The 17,678-nt window shown below is 37.3% G+C and overlaps 1 protein-coding gene across 2 annotated transcripts; it reads right to left on the bottom strand.

Moving 5' to 3' along the window:
• Positions 1-1,174: 1,174 nt before the first annotated feature.
• On the bottom strand, positions 1,175-14,008 carry rcor1 (REST corepressor 1). Of its 2 annotated transcripts, none has more exons than XM_066673416.1 (12): positions 13,299-14,008; positions 13,148-13,207; positions 11,820-11,900; positions 10,699-10,751; positions 9,743-9,904; positions 8,941-9,059; positions 8,336-8,414; positions 7,449-7,652; positions 7,205-7,282; positions 6,168-6,225; positions 5,003-5,241; positions 1,175-3,971 (listed from the first exon to the last, which is right to left on the bottom strand). In XM_066673416.1, exons 1-12 carry the CDS (start codon positions 13,453-13,455, stop codon positions 3,930-3,932), a joined length of 1,332 nt encoding a protein of 443 aa, XP_066529513.1. In that variant the 5' UTR covers positions 13,456-14,008; the 3' UTR covers positions 1,175-3,929. The 2 variants fall into 2 exon arrangements, with proteins under 2 accessions (XP_066529513.1, XP_066529514.1); XM_066673417.1 differs by having other exon boundaries at positions 4,995-5,241.
• Positions 14,009-17,678: the final 3,670 nt, after the last annotated feature.

Raw genomic sequence — 17,678 nt, forward strand, 5'->3', positions numbered from 1 at the left:
GTTTGCTTTGATGTATTATATTGCTGTCACATGTACTGATGTTATAAAACAGGAGATTATTTTGATATAATTGAAAGTGAAAGCTGGTACATTCTACACTTGTTTGGCCAGTTCCTAACAGGGAGAGATAAAATACATGACAAAAGAAAAAAAAAAAAACTTCAACAGGTCATACAACTCCATGGGCTTTTCCAGCAGTTACTCAATTGGTCTTTATCTGCCACACCTCTGATAAATGTGGTAAATCCAGTCCTGAACTCAGTGTAAATACACTCTATAAAGCCACTTTCATGAAAAAGTTTTTTTTCTTCTAGTGGTTTGTACATTTGTCAGTTTGAAGCAGTAACTAAACATTTTTGTAGCCCGCTTTGCAAACAATACTAGTGCAGTGATCAAGGAAAGTTTACAAGTAATGACAGTAATCTCAGGATCACTAAACTTACACAGATTTGAATGTGTTTTTAAGTAATCATGTCTAAATGTATTTTCATTTCCAGAACAATTTTTGTTTTTTTCCAGTTTTTTCACATCCCACTGTTAAATAGTTCACTGGAAGCTTTTTTTATTTGGAACAGGTTGACGAGAGTTGTTCACTAACGGCGATAAGAACTAATGTCTTGAGTGTGTAACACGTCTAAAAGGTAATCAGTGGAAATGTACTGCATTAAATGATAATAAATCTGATTTTTTAAAAATACATTCAGCCTAGATGAATGTACCAGCTGTTGTTAGGCAAACTACAGCCAAGTGAAATATTATTTTTACTGTTACATTATATTGATATTATATTTACCGCTCTTTTACCATTCATATGTTGGGGCAATTATTCACATCCAGAACTAAACGTCCAAAATAAGTTCCATTGTCATGGCTGAATGACATAAAATGCTCAGAGAAATTCCAAATTCATTGACCACTGAATTTTTACACTAAAAAGGAATGACAGTGTTTCCATTCCACTGGACGTTTGGAATGAGGAGGTTAAGACAACATTAGGATATTACAATAACATACTATGATTTCCCATATTAACGAATATTAGAATGTGTCTACATGGAACACGTTGCAGCACTTCAAACGCTAAGTGTTTACAACTGACACATTAAACTCAGGCCAGAATCGTGATGTTTAAAAAAAAACAAAAAAACTTGTCAGACGCATTAAAATTAATTGGTTTATTATGTGGCTAATGTGACAAACTGATTATATATGGGCAAAGTATGTAATGGCAATAAAACACACACACACGTGCGCACACACATACACATGCATGTGCATCCAATTAGAAATAGTTCCAAACATGGTTTACCCTTTAGAGGAACAGGTACAGTAAGAAAATAAAAAGTGAAAGGAGAAAATGAGGGATCTCAGGATTTACTTAGGAACTGCTTTCGTCCAAACCTCAGTACCACGAGTATTATATCTGCACTGAAATCCACAATTGCCCTCTTGCGTCACTATTTATTGGAGTTCACACCATCAAACTTGCCAAATCATCGCCCTGGCATGCAACACAGCTTAGTACATAATTAAAAAGTGAAGGGATGGGATTATAATAATAAAAAGGTAAATAACCCATAATACATATCACCTCAATATAGGAATCTGTGCTTAAATGGAAGAAATCTTAATCTTGACAGACAATATTTATTTCCTTTTCCATAATTATATACCTTATATAATGCTCACCATTAAGGGAGAAAAATGTCGTTTCTGTAAGCCAATATTAAGCATTTATCTAGTGCTTTGATATAATTAAGAAACACTCCAGTGTTTTTTCAGCTTAATCTTCGTGGAGCTGCATCAGTACTACACACTATTTCAGTGTGTTTCTCTATTTTTAGTAGGAACAAAAATCTGTTGACCAATATTAATACATACTATGTACACACATTTGGAGACACCTCTTGTAATGATTATTTTTCTCAATTTTAAAAGGGGCATCATGTGAAAAATACTTTTTCAGTGTATCTGGGGAGCCTACCAACACAAGACTTGTGAAATAAGAAAACACAGGATCCAAAAATCAGTATAATTGTCCCCCCCCCCCCCCCCTCACCATCTCCAATCATGTCAAACTCGCTTACACGTAAAAGCGCAAAGCCAGGTTTCAATGGCTGAAAACACGCATTGCGAGAGCAGAGAAATAAGAGAACTGAGTAGAAACAGCAAAAACGAGAAGTTCTGCTTGCATGTTCTTGCTGCTACTCTCAGGGTGAGGTGAGATGTGGCTCACTGACATCTAAAGGAACAGGCGCAGAAACAAGTCATTCTGAACAGGGCCGTTTGGACAGGGTGAGAAGGGTGCGTGTGGTGCTTCATCCTCTAAGTATTTTGAACAAATCATGTTACAGATATTTAAGAGCCAAGGGAACTGTGCAAACTTGGCGTTCAACTGCATACAATCACACAGCTGTGATCTCCAGAGAAAAGCAATGCTAAAAGGATGGGGCACTTGACCAGATGGTATGCTTTTTAATCATTTCAAAAACCTTGGTATGTAGGTGTCAACAAACATTTGGCCACACAGTGTATGTTAATGAGTAGGTTTTACTGGTCACTGGTTTCCATTTTAAGGGTGTTTAGAGTGACTTACTTTAGAATGAGATCAAGCTTAACAGACCATTCTAGACAGCTCTACTAGTGATTAAGCTGGGGGGGGGGACAAAAAAAAAAAAAAAAAAAAAAAACACTTGAGAATTTCTCAAACGCATTATTTTAAAGGAGATCCAGACTATTTATATTTATACAAAAGGTCCAGAATAAAATCTATTTAAAATGTATTTTGTGAGGAATATCCGACACCTATATCTGTTTTCACATTTATCTAGTATACATGATTCAATAGTTAGGAGATGTTTGTTTTTAAATCCTTCAAACCCAAAGTACTGGGACCAAAGACAAACTTGTCTTTTAGTCTAATCTTGATAAGCCCCAGCCTTCATGAGTTCCTCAATGGCTGGATTAAGTACAGTGTTGCTGAGAAAGTGAGCAGAGCAAGACAGATTGAAAGGAAGAGACGGAAGGCAGTAAATCCTTCCTCGTCAAGTCTGTGGTTATTTGGTTTGTTACAGGAAAATCACTTGATTGCATTTGAAACACCCATAACCTTGCGCAACCAGAGGGCTGTTTCCATAACCATAGCTCCGCCAGGCCAGATGATATCATCTTGAAAGTGTCTATTTGCAGTGTAATGTGGCAATGCTGGATGTTCCAACAGAATCCTGAGTGATAACCAAGAATATTCATCCAACTTTGACTTAAGTGGGAAAACAGGTTTAGTCTGTCAAAATTTCAAAAATTCTTCAGTAAGGATTCTCTCATTAATGGAAAGAATCTTACTCTTAAATCCGCTTTTAGGCAAATAAATACATTCATAGCTTAACTCATGATAGGACAGCTGAAGAAAGTCATTTAAAAATCATATGACAATATTTGATTGCTTACTAAAAAAAAAAAAAACAAAAAAAAAAACAAACATGTCTAGAGTAACTCATGAAGAGAGACTGGTCCATAAACGTCCACTTGTGAGGAGTTAAAATAGGAGAATATCAAGGAACGTCACACAGGCAGGTCAAATTGAAACTGGGATGGAAGTCTCTCTCTATCTCTTTTTTTTTTCTGGACAAGATCACAAAATTCTTCCATCATTCTGGTTTCTGCCCATCAAAGTTGACAGAGAACACTAAATGTAAAAATTATCCTTATTCCTTGGTCGTGCCTGGAGAGGTCGGGCTTCTGTTTGGCAAGACTTGTCAGAGTCCTGTGGCCCAGCCAGGGAGCAGGGGCAAGGACAGAAGAGTGGGATGGGTTGGTATTAAGCAGCTACGCTGGGGGCTTTATAAGCCCTGGGGTCTCTTCAGCACAGCAGTAGCATCAAACGGATTGCGTTCAGGTCAGGAGCGGTCATTAGGTCTTGGTGTGGGCAATCAAGAAGCTGAGGGCGTTTGTGTTTCTGTAGGTGCAGGTTCCTGAAGAAGGAAGAAAAAAAAAAAAACTGTTATTGCTTGGCATTCAAATGACTTACTTCCTTTGGAAACTCCTAAAAAAACAGTACACTGGCAAGCTAAAAAACTACAAATATTCATTTATACTACTCATCAAAATTAGAAACTAATAATAAATATGTCTATTCTTTGTTTTATATATAAGTTGACTATATTTTAGTCACTGAAATAAGAAAATCCAAATCTCATTCAACGATAAAGTCAGAGATTTGAAGTGGCCTGTCCATTGTTCTGAAAATGTAGCAGATTTTGTTTGGTATGAAAGATTCTTCTGTTTCAGCTTCTTGACAGCTACGTAGTGGAAAGACCAACAGAATTTTAACATACGGGTCTATCAGGTCTTGCATGAATGTTAGTTGAATGAAGTTCTATTTAATTCCTGTTTTGCAAAATCCTTTGACTTTCCTTCCTTGTGTAAGTGAATCAAATCATCTTAGGTATTAAGTCCAACCTGCTCAAAAATATTACTTGAAGAATGAATAGCTTGTACTTGATAGCCATTTGGAACAGAAATTAAAGAAATGAAAACTGACTTTGAACAGTCCTGTATACATAATATATGAATACTCCAAATATATATATCATTCTCCAAATATATATATCAAATCATTCTTTGCATTTTTCTCTGATTCAAAAATGCTTGCAAAGAGTTTTTCACAGCTGTGCAGTTTATCAAGGTATATGGATTTTTACATATACATATTCCTGACAAGTTCTCAATGATGTTAACATCTGGGGAATGTGTTGGTTGTCATCCTTACTTCTTATTTTTCTTGTTGCAATACACTGTCAAATGTTTTTTGTTTTACTCCTTTATACATAAAGAGGATAGAAGTCCTGCTACATATCAATGAAATGTGTGTAAAATGTGTGCATCTAGGCAATTCTTACTGACTGTCAGCATTTAATACCAAATTGCTGCTGTAATATCTATTGCTATCTTAATGTTCTATTAAAGATATGTAATCTGGAGCCTTCATGTAAGACCTTCAGACCTCCTTCTGGTCCTCCGGTGGTACAGGTGTGGTGGTGCCCTCTTCAGAAGACACCTCCATCTTCTCCTCTTCTGAGCTTTTTGAGCCTTCCACTCCATGCTCAGCCTCCCACTCCTGCAGTACTTCATCTAGGTTGAAGCGACGCCGGTAGTTCACAAAAAAGTTCTTCACTTGGACAACTGACTTGTTGCCAATTACATCAGAAATGGCTTGGAAATCTCTTCCATATTTCCTTATAGCTGAGGAAAAAATAGGGTACAAATTACATTTCAGACAAAAGTATTGATGCAAATGTGGCTTGCCCCAATCAGTATACACAAATATTATGCTTCATCTCAGGTAGAGTGCAGACTCCTCAGAATAGTCCTCCTTGTCTAAGTCTCTCCAATCACAGTGCTGTTCATGTGAAAGCGCATAGACAAGGTGAAACAGCAAAAGTTCAAGAGCCTTAAGCATGAAGAAATAAATGTATTGAGTAAAAACAGAAATGAGAATGGAAGAGAACCAAACAAAATGGCTAAAAGCCAGAGCTTCTGCTCCACACTTCTAACTCCTGGGCTCTCACACTGAACTGAACTGTGAATCAGTGTTTATAAAGAAAAAGAAAAACACTAGAATATAGGGAGTGCTACCATTTACTGCAAAACTGAAGTTGGCTTCTTATGCATACTCTTATGCTAAATGTTGCAGAAGCCTCACATGCCAGAATGGTACTTGTGCGACCTGTTTAGTATTACAGCCTGGAAAGGAAGCCAATACTGTTTAATTTTCAGGTGCTTTTGTCACAGGCGTGTCTCATTTGAATCGCTGCCCTGTTCACGTTATATAATTAACGACACTTTCAAAATGTAAACAAAATCTTTACTGACTAACTGCCAGCAAACCTTTATTATGAGCATTGCAATATCAAGCCAAAATCTCGGCCAAATATTTTAAAACTGTTAAAAACAGCATAACAATTTCAAGGCTTTGAATGGCAATAGTGGGTATAATGTAAATGTGATCATATTGGCCCTGATTAGATTTAAATAATTATAGCTGAATGTACAGCTCGATATAAATTCAGCTAATTAATCTCACACAGATGAGTCTGATTTGCCTCATGCCACTGCAAGAAACTTGTGATTCTGTCAATGTGCTCATGCAATAATGCTTTGAAAATTACCTTGTACTGCAAGAAGTTGCTCCTCTGTAGTCCAACGTGTATTGAACTTCTGATTCACCTAAAAAATGTGATCACTTTAGCATCGTCTACAAAGGCAGAAGCACTTGAAAAAAACCCTTTACAATAAGTCATACTAAATATTTTAAACTTTTCCTTTCTTGTTTAGCACTTTTATTGCTTTAAAAGGTGCAGAGGAGTGGAACATCCTAATGGCACAGTAAATTAGGGGTGGGCTATATTGCAAAATACATTATCACGATTTTATTTTTTTTGCAGGATCACAATCTTGAATTTATCACAATTATTTTTAATGATGGTTTTTAACCCCCTAACATTCTTCCAGGTCTTTTTTTCCCCATTTTCTGCCTGAAATTACATACCCAAATCGAGAGGCAGTGAATAAACTAGAGGCAATTTTATGAAGCAATGTTACTGAAAATCTTTAAGTTTAAATTTTTTAAAATACTGATCTCGAGATCCACAGGGAAAATATTTATTTAATTTTTTTTTTAATTTGTTGTAATTTATTTAGAACTGTTGTTTTTTTTTTTCTTTTGCAAGTACTCTTTACACACACATAAGGATTACTATTGAGTGGATTGACAGAAAGACTCAAATTTGGTCTTGTTTTGAAGTAGACAACCTCTGAAGCGCTTGTATGCTTTGTGTGTGTGTGAATCGCTTGTAGGCTCTTCATGCTTCGTGGTGTCACAGCTTTATTTATTTATTTATTTATTTTGGTGAGGAAGAGATCTCATCTATGAAATAAATTATTATTTTTTTTAATTTAGTAGTCGTACATTTTAGATTACTGACTTTCATTATCGGTGTCCAGAGAACCTGCCCATTTGACTGATGTGTAATCAGCACGTAAACAACTTAAGCACAGCGGCGGACTGTATGTGCATTATCACAATCCATCTTCCTGTGATGATGTATCGTGGACAAATTCTTATCCTTCAAGATCTGATATTGCACACCCCTATAGTAAATATTTTTTAAACAGATTTAATACTAAAATTGGATGGTGTTATTACCTCTGAGGGTCGGAACTCCTCCACTCCTGAATCCAGTGTCTCTCTCAGGGCACTGTTGGTTTGTTTAATGCTCTGGATCTGCAAAAAAAATGTAATACATGTAACATTTCTATGCCTAGTAATAACTTTCACCACAGAATACTTAAATCAAACTAGCTAAAATACTTATTAAAAATAAATCATAAACATTATCATCTTCATAATGAGGTGTGAATAATCCGCAATCAAATCACAGAGTTCTGACCTGACGTTTAATGGTTATAAGCTCCATGTCCAGTTGTCGCAGTATGCTGGTGGCAGCCGAGCCACTGCTTGATATAGCCGTCACATCATTCTGGATAAGATGCATGCCTTTTGGTGGCTTCCTCTTGGCTCGGTGGAGATTCCGTCCAATCAGACCTTGCGCTTCTTTCTTTATGTGTGCTGGCTTTTCTGAAATACTTGCAGGCTGAAAAGGGGTATGATAATATAGTGACAATTTGCCAGGCTGTTGGCCCCTTGGTTAAAAGATGTCTGCCTGTGCTTTATGTCATTAAAACTGGCCACAGAAGGAAGAAAATTAGTAACTGGTATCTGTGTAAAATATTACTTCTAATAACATGTTTTATGAGCTAAGGTAATGCTTGCTATTAACATTTCTGTTGCTGTATATGTATAAAGAAAAATCCTCACTATTTGTAACAAGCACTTTCAGAAAGGAAATTATGTAACTGGTGTGTATTTGTTAAAATTGTTTCTAGAAAACATTAGATTTAATATCCTAAGTGGAGCCCCGAGAAAATTTGTTTTACTAGTGTGCACACTTGGCGATAAATGCACATCTGTCTAAAGAAACGTATTGGATCAAGGGTAGGAAGGAAAGGAAAGGGGGAGAAGAAGAAGAAAAAAACAAACAAAAAAAAACACCATGGATTTGCATGGTCCCAAATTCAATTTTCAGAAAAGAATTCTGAAGGAAATACACTAAAAAATGACCTGTCCTTTTATCTAGAACCAACCCAAATTACTGCTACTGAACAAAGCACAATTAACCGTATGTTCAGTCACAGTATACTAACCAAATTTCCAATTGAATCTTCCAATCTAAAATGTTTAATGATAAATGTTTAAAAAATATATATACAAACCTACCTCTTTTTTCTCCTCTTTCTTTGGTTCAATTTCTGCATCAGGTGGTGTGCTGCAGTTTGTCTCTTCAGCTTCCTCATCACTAGAACCAAATTTTATATTTACGCTTGACATGACAATCACTAAATACATTCATTTTAGGTTAAATTAATGCAAACACTATTCCTTAAAATGCAATAACAATAATAATAAAAATAATAATAAAAAATTCTTAATTTTTTTCTTTTACTTTTATTTAACTAATAATAATATAAAGAATTGTAGTTTTTCAATAGTATTTTGTTAATCTAATCAAATTTGATGCCTGCACAAACCAGAAATGTTAAGTAATATTTAGGTTATACCATTATAACACGCAACAATAAAAAAGTGAAAATGTATAAAATGGGTTTTCCACCGAAGGCTCAGTTATTTTAAGCAAACAAAAAATTTAAAAAACTTATTTGTCAGTTAAATAAGTGTTCAAGAGTATTAACAAATCACAGATTCTTGCTTTATGTGCACATTATATAAATATACCAACATTTTCAGAAGTGGTTAGTTCTTAAAATCAATGATATATCCTACCCAGATAAAGCACACTATATGAATTGCTATGGATGACTGACCTCTCGTCACGGTCTCTTTTCTGTTTGCGTGCGTGCCGGTCCATTACACTGGTTTTACTGCGTGTTTTCTTCCATGAATAATAGAATCTAACCAGGCTTGCAATGGACTTGTCTGGAAGCTAGTCACAGAGAAAAGTTATTTGCACAAGATGCAGTGGGGCCACTGCACATGACATTTTTAAACAATACATTACCGTTCAAAAGTTTAGAATCACTAGTCAAAGGTTAGGAAGCACCGTCATGAATTATAAGTGTTATCAGGTTTCATTGATTTCTACGAATGTGTAAGGAAAATATAGTCAGATATGACTGATGTATATATGATGTGAATAAAAACGTATATAAAATGAATTCCCAAACTTGCCCACATTTGGAAAATGGGAATCAAAATGTCAAGGTAGTTTACTTGACAAATTATAAACCACTTGTATTTATTCAGTAATATTTGTCATATCGTTTGTTTCTTATTAGTCTAACTTACATACGTCAAAATATCAAACTTTTATAGTTTGTTACTGAATTTGACATTAATTTATATGATTCCATACTTTTGACTTTTAGTGCAAACTTCACTCAGAGTTTCTAACTTGGCTTACACCACCAAAGACTAGTTTGCATTATTTTGCATAATGCCGGCTGGTTGTACTGTTTTATTCACAATAGCATTTATATGCAAAAAAATTGTTATTTTCAATGAGTCACTGAATTAAAATTCAGCATGTCCCTTGGTCCCATGTAGAGTCATCTAGGAACCTTCCCTTTTCTGAAATGTGTAGTGCTATGACAGTCCCCAGTGGCTCACCATCTGTTGTATGCGGTGAAAAGTCTTGCCGTGAAAGCTGAAACCCTGTTCAAACAGCACTTTGTCTTCCACTGTCCATTCATCTGGGAAAGGGGTGAAGTTGGGCAAATCTGCCAAAGACTTTTCAATGTTGTGTTTGTGCCAAAAGAGCATGCCCAATGCCTGTTACAGGAAAACAATAAACGTAATATTTCTGTGAATGGCTAAATTTTCTAATTAAATGATTACTGCAGTACTTGAAAACAACTAAACATAAACAAGACTATTATTGTTACTCATTTTATTACAAAGCCAAACATGCACTACAAAGGAAAGTGCTTACATCTTACATAAATACTATATAGCCTAGGTATACAATTACAGACTGTAATCTTGTCTGTTGCCATTCAGTTAGACAGCCACTCTCTGCTCCATTCATTACTTGTCAATTTAATATTAGCATGATATCATGTATGGTATCAGTACCAGAGTGGTTTGCCACTGACAAACTACCAGCTGTTAAGGGGTTATGTCAGTGGTTCTCAAAGTGGGACGTGCGCCGCTATCACAGGGGTTGCGCAAGAAAGCAAACGATTGAGATATCAGTTTTGATCAGTAAAAACTTGCAGTTAATTATGATTTACAGGGTTTAAATGCCAGTGGATGTCTGGAAGCAAAAGATATTTTTGTGTGGGGAGCTCAAAAATATCCTCATCTACAGAATGGATCCACGAAATGGACCACAAAAGGTATAGATAACAAAACAATTGTGTACTGATAAATATCTACCCATAACTCTGTATGTTCTAAATGTTTCAGTAAATTTATAGTGCCCACTGAATTTATACTTTTGAAGGTATACACCATTTAAAGCAAACCATGTCATCAGTTGTAATCAGAATAATTACAAATCAGAATTGCCCAATATATTTGTGAAATATGTCAACATATGTTATAATAAAGTCATATAATTTTACCTGCTCCATGTTGTACCCATGTTTCTCTTTGGCTATTGCAATATATTCATCCACTGGAGGGAAAACAAACAAACAAACAAAATGCAATTATTTTAAAAAATAATAATAAAAAAAAAACATCAGTTCTAGACTAAACTAAATGGGTGACAATTTAATATTACCCATTATTTTATACAAAACCTATCAAATACAGAAAAGTTGGGATGCTGTGCAAAATTTTTAAACAGAAGAAAGCAATCATGTGGTAATAATTTAAACCCTATATTTAATTGAAAATATTGGGAAAACAACATTTCATATGTTGAAATTTAGATTTTTACAAATATATATTTGCCTTTCTGAACTTGAGGCCTGAAATACATTACAAAAATTTGGGACAGGGGCACGTTTACTACTGTGTTGCATCACCTCTTCTTTTAACAGCACTCTGTACACATCTGGGAACTGAGATATTGTTCAGCGTTAATGGTGCCTTCAGGTGATGTGCAAGTTACCCATGCCAAATGCACTAACACACACCCATGCCATCACAGATCCTGGCTTTTGGACTATGAGCTGAGTACAAGCCGGATGGTCCCACAATACTTAGCCAGGAATTTCCAAAAATAATTTCAATATTTGATTCTTCAGGCCACAGGGACCAAATATAACAGCCAGCCAATACAACTTTTTGTATTTGTCCTTTACATATATTTAGCTGGATTCTCTGAGTCTTTTTAAGATAACAGATACTGTATTATAAAGAAATCCCCAGGTTATTTGCCATTTTACCCTGAGAAGTTTGACTGTTGAGTCTCTTATGGTGTCCCTGCCTAACTTATGAATCAGACCCTAACTGGTTATGTACAGAGAAGCATTATTACCCTGTATACTATATCATGTGTACTTCTTCCTGAGGGCTAGGAGAGCGTTTAAGTAGTTTGAGCATGATGGCCTACTTTCTGATGTTCACAATGTGGAGTGTGTCAATTAAATATAGGCTAGCTCGCTTTAAAGCTTTTTTTGTTGTTGTTCTTAAATATCTGACCCATATCAGCTGACACTCAAAGTTTCCATAATGTAATTGGTATTGTAACAGTAAATAAAATTCAAATTCAGCATAAGTATCACATATAACTCACATTTTGCTTCTGCCAAGTTCTGGCTGGGAATCCAAACCAGCATTCCCAAGTTCTCTCTTTCTTGGCTTGCCTTTGCTACTTCTGATAAGAAAAGAGGCATAAAAATTACTTAACATATCCATAACTTTGTAAAATGCTATACATGCTAAGGCCACTGCATATCAGAATGGTAGCTCTAGTTTCCAAGGGCGCTGTGCTGGGCTATGGGACAGGTTGAACCTTGATCAAGGACACAGCAGCAGCAGCAGCCAGAGGAAGGATGAGTTCACTACACCCTGCAGTCTTCTGCTACTAGATGAAAATCATTTTAATGCTGATTTTAACATTCTTGAAAACATGAGTATAATTTTTTCAAAAATGTAATTGAACCTTGTAAAACACTGTAGCTGTTTATGTAGATCTTTGCTGCAAATTGCAGAGACCATTAGCATCCTTAAAAGAATGCAAAATGCACTTTAAAGTGGATCAATCTTAGCACCGCAGTAACATGTTAATGGGTGTTGTGTTGATACAAGTGGTTCAGACACAGCAGTGCTGCTGGAGTATTTCGACCATGTGTTCACTCACTGTCTACTTTTAGACACACCCAGATTTTCTGATGCACCTGGCACACAAAGTCAGGCACAGCACATCTGTTGGTGCACATTTTATGGTAGTTGTCTACAAGTCCTTTCCCAGTGGTCACTGGACACTGCCCCAGGACACGACTGGCATTAAATATTTTTGTTTTTTAGATGGTGAAATATTTTAGCCCACTTAAGTGTTTGTAAACTTGAGGAGCACTGCTGTGTCTGATCTACTCAACCAGCACAACATAAACTAACATTTCTCTACCACCACATCAGTATCACTTCAGCCCTGAGAATGATCCAACATCCAACAATACCTGATCTATGGCAGTCTGGAAAGGGTCCTGAGCATTGAAGATCAGGGTGAAAGGGAGCTTATAAATACGCAGAGCAACAGATAAAATAAAATGTATAATTGTAGAACTACAAAGAGCGCATAACTGCTCAGTGGAGCTCATAACATCTGAACGAGTGAAGAAACAAAGAGGCCATTTTAATATCGAGGCTAATCTGTTTATGTATAAAATGTAGAGCAGACAAACTAATTCCTTTTCATCCACAGAGAGAAACTCATTCTGGATGAACAAACCCAAAAGCTTAAATATATTCAACGAAAGTAGTTCAGGAGCATGTAGATCTACATTATCCTGACACTACTCCAAGTGGAGAAAGTATTCGAACAACGGACTGTGTCCGAGGCTACTAACACCAAGGAACCTGTTCTGTGGTTAAAGCTGATAAAAGTGAAATTCAACAAACCTGGGTCGTATTCAGGGACCACCGCCTGGTACTGAGGACCCACCCGCATTCCTCCTGCACCTTTAAACGAGAAGAGAAAAGTATAAGGGGCGCATTTTATTAACAATAAAAGTGTGTGAAGTTGTAGCGAGTGAGCGAGGCTACCACTTACTGTGCTCGTCATCACTGGAGGAGCCCGAACTTCCGTCCTCCCATGAATGGTTACTGTTCCCGTTCGAGGAGAAACTTTTCCCGGGGTTGTTCACCGAGTTTCTGCCTCTCCTTTTCCCCGAGATCTCGGTCGTGCCCTTCTCTAACATCGCGGGCATCTCGAACAAGTGAGACACACGGAGAGGAAGAGTTACAGATGGGGACAGGGAAGGAGAGAGAGCCGGGGGAGTTGAGCGGAGTCCCGCAGCGCCGCACCGCGCCGCTAGCCGGCCACACTCCGCTCCGGAGGCTAATTTACAGCTAACGGCCCCAAAAACAAACTACTATCAATATTAAACCACCCAGAGAGTGTCCAAGTGTCGTTAAAGTGTTCTCAATCCGTCACGCCGTGGATACGAAGCCCTAAAAAGCCCAGTCCTTTTCTTAGAGAAAAGAGCTAAGAGAGCAGGTTCCCGCACTAATGGAACTGAACGGATTAACGTTAGCTAACGTTAGCCCGCTAACTGTTAGCTCTCCGTAGTGATACACACTGCTAGCTAGCGACAAAACGGCATTCACTGACATTAGTTTCTCATTTCCTCAAACAACATAAATCTCAACATCTCCACAGAGTCGATGCACGGCGGCGTCTCCGAGGAGGGTCAGAACCGGAGAAAAAAGCGACCCGTCATCAAACTGAACTCTGGGGAAGTGTTGATGATATGCAGAGGGAACTTCTCTCTTCACTTAGACACACACACACACACACACACACACACGATGAGGTGAAAGAACACGTTACTCAGAACAATTCGTACTAACGTTCTTCCGAGAAGATGGAGACGATTTATCGAGGGAACGATATAATACAATCCCCAATGCTTCTACAGGACTAAAGGAGACACGTTATTCCAACGTGAAAAATAAACACCAAAAATGGTGAAAAATATTTCACCACTTAATATAATAATTTAATCCAGGGACTAGTACGAAAAGGTTGATTTTGCATATTATGCAAATATGATCCAATCAGATGGAAGTTGATAATCCACATTGAAAAGTTGTTTGTCAGGACCCAAGGAATCAGGGATTTAAAATGTATCTCTAGCTATCAGCGTTTAGAGGTTATGAGGTCAAATGCCTTTAGCTAAATTAAAGCAAGTCTGCATCGTTTTTTCCCCCTCTGAGAATTTAACATGTTTATTTTGAGCCAGTCTTGCATTATATACTGTATATCTTTTATTGTAATCAGAACTGTTTGCAAGTCATTCATGTAAAATAACACTTTATTGATATCTTAATGTAACTGAGACATCTTGGTTTCTTTGAATTGTTAACTGCAGCATTGTGCTGAGCCAAACGTAAGACTGTTTATTTATTATATTATGAATGTTTGTTTCATTTCTTTGAAATCAAATATATAAAAACCCACTAGCAATATCATACTTACAAATACATACAAACATTTCTTTATGTCATTAACATGTAATACCTGCTTTACCAAAACAATCCTGAATCACTGAGCGCAAGGCCTTCTCAGGGCGACACACATTTACACTTTTACTCGCACACTCTCACATTCACTCACACCGATGGACACTTTTTGAGAAGCCAGTCCACCTACCAACATTTGTGTTTGGACCGTGAGAGGAATCCAAAGCACATGGAGGAAACCCTCACAGACACAGGGATAATACACCAAATGGCTAAAATGTTAAAGAATTTTGCAACAACTACTGAACAGTGAACAGTCCCCCACAGACGAAGATTGAACCCACTAAATATAAAAACAATATCCTTTTCTTTATTTTCTTTGCTCATGTTAACAGCCCAGTGCATGTGTGTCATTTATCAGGGGATGAGATTGCAGTCTGCATCGTTTTTCCCCCTCTGAGATACACACAAACGATGCGAACCTGTCGTGGTCTCTTCTGCATAATCGCATTTAGCTGAGAAAAATCAGAATAATTTCAGTACGGTTCTATGTACTGTGTGCTTGAACCATAATAACAAGATAAAAATGTAAGAATATTGGAATATTCACTGAAAAGTGTTAGTATTAACCAACACTAATGTACCTGGTTGAGGATATGAATATAAATGATGCTTAGAAAAGAGAAGAAAACTATGAAAAACAACACTTTCAGTTCATTCATTCATTGTCTGCAATCACTTATCCTGTTCAGGGTCGCGGCGAGTCCTCCTCGGAATCACTGGGCGGAAGGCGAGATAGAGGTGAGGTTGCAAGATCAAATTTTCAGATATGCTGGGATGATCTTGCAAACCTCACCAATTATAATGTGCTCAAGAAATGGCAGTTAAGGGGAGCTGTGCAAGTCAAGGCAAGGTTTGGGGACCAAGAATTTAGAATATCTCATATGCTGGGTAGACAAGCAAAGCAAATCCCTTAAATGAGAGCAGAGTAACTGCATGGAGCTTTGTCTAGCACAAGTGGTGGTGCATCGTTCTACTGTGCAGTGTTACTTGCACAAATATGATCTGCATAAATGAGTCATTAGAAGGAGAATATATTTTTGACCTCACATCATTTGTTTGAAATATCCATCCATCCATTATCTGTAACCGCTTATCCAATTTAGGGTCGCGGGGGGTCCAGAGCCTACCTGGAATCATCGGGCGCAAGGCGGGAATACACCCTGGAGGGGGCGCCAGTCCTTCACAGGGCAACACAGACACACACACACTCACACACTCACACCTACGGACACTTTCGAGTCGCCAATCCACCTTGCAACGTGTGTTTTTGGACTGTGGGAGGAAACCGGAGCACCCGGAGGAAACCCACGCGGACACGGGGAGAACACACCAACTCCTCACAGACAGTCACCCGGAGCGGGAATCGAACCCACAACCTCCAGGTTCCTGGAGCTGTGTGACTGCGACACTAACCTGCTGCGCCACCGTGCCGCCCCTGTTTGAAATATTCAAAATCAAATTTGTTTATGATGAAACATACAAACACCTTTCTAACATTTAAGGGTGGGGATGGATGTGTGGCAAAATACGTGTAGTATGAATAGGTACGTAAAATATGATAGAGTTAAGTTGAAAACAGTTTGGTTTACACAACATGGCAATACTTCAAAATACTCTGCATGCACAATAACCCAAAATAGTACAGAAATAGAAACACACTACAATGATAAATTGGTGAGAGCTTCTAAAACGTTGGAAAGACCCCTAGAATCCTAAATCTGATCTGATATTTGTCAAAGTGGAAATATTAAGTAAACTGTCAAATCTTTTGAATATTGCAGTAACTCATTCATTTTCTATATGTTTTTGTTAATTTTTTTAGTGTTTTTTTGTTTTTTTAAAGCACTAGGTATGATTTGGTAGTTTTGCTCCTGGGTTGCAGATTGTAATTCACTTTTACCGCATTCTCTTGAAATGGAACAGGGATGGAATGCCCACCTCTAGAAGTTATATAGTGCAATTTCTGTAGTGCTGAGCTCGGATTAGCAACAACAGGGCCTATATTCTCCTTTTTACAGGTCAGGGGAACATTACAATGATATATAAAGCTTTCATTATAAGGTAAGTGGGGGGTATGGTGGTGCAACAGGTAGTGTTACTCAAACCATATATGTATGGTTATATAATGAAACATAGCCAAATTTTAGGATTTTAGGAAAATTATTAAAGCATTGGCTAGAAGAATACAATTTGAAGGACACTCTTCCAGAAGTTACATAATTCAGTTTCTGCAGTGCTGAGCCCAGAGTAGCAACTACGAAACACCACAGTTATTTTGAAACTGAAATATAATGTAGCATCCCTTTAAGACAGAAGTTATTGAACTGTCAGCATTGGGCTATCTTGTGAAGAGTGTGTCACGCTCACACAATTATTGTATTTTCTGGATATAATAATGATAATGTAACGGCATTCTTACCTATCAGATAAATAGATCTACATATCCTGTCTCAGACAGCTTTTGCCAGTTCATAAAGAAAGCTTGAAAATGTCTCAATAATCTCAGTAACTTGGCCATTGGCCAAAGACATGCCAATAACTGCTTTTGTTATTGTACAGCATGCTCTAAGGAGCACAGCCCACTTTTAATCCTCTGCTAATTCACACACCCTCCAGAAAGCTGATGCGTCACCATGCCACACACTGGCTTGGCACATCACTGTAGGGTGTGATTTCATGCAAATATGCCCTGCTAGGCCCCGTTTCCAGTAAATGCACTGAGACACCCATTCAGTGCATCCAGCCTTTCACGTATGTTAAAAGGACTTTTGGTTTTAAGTATTTTCCCCTTTGTTTTGTTTTATGTGTCACTGGCACATCGAAGGCAAGGTTCAATGTGGGGGCCATTTTAGTTTAAGTGAGTTCAACATATGTTTATTTTGAGCCAGTCTTGCATTATATACTG

This window comes from Hoplias malabaricus, chromosome 1 (assembly GCF_029633855.1).
Source record: "Hoplias malabaricus isolate fHopMal1 chromosome 1, fHopMal1.hap1, whole genome shotgun sequence".
NCBI lineage: Eukaryota > Metazoa > Chordata > Actinopteri > Characiformes > Erythrinidae > Hoplias > Hoplias malabaricus.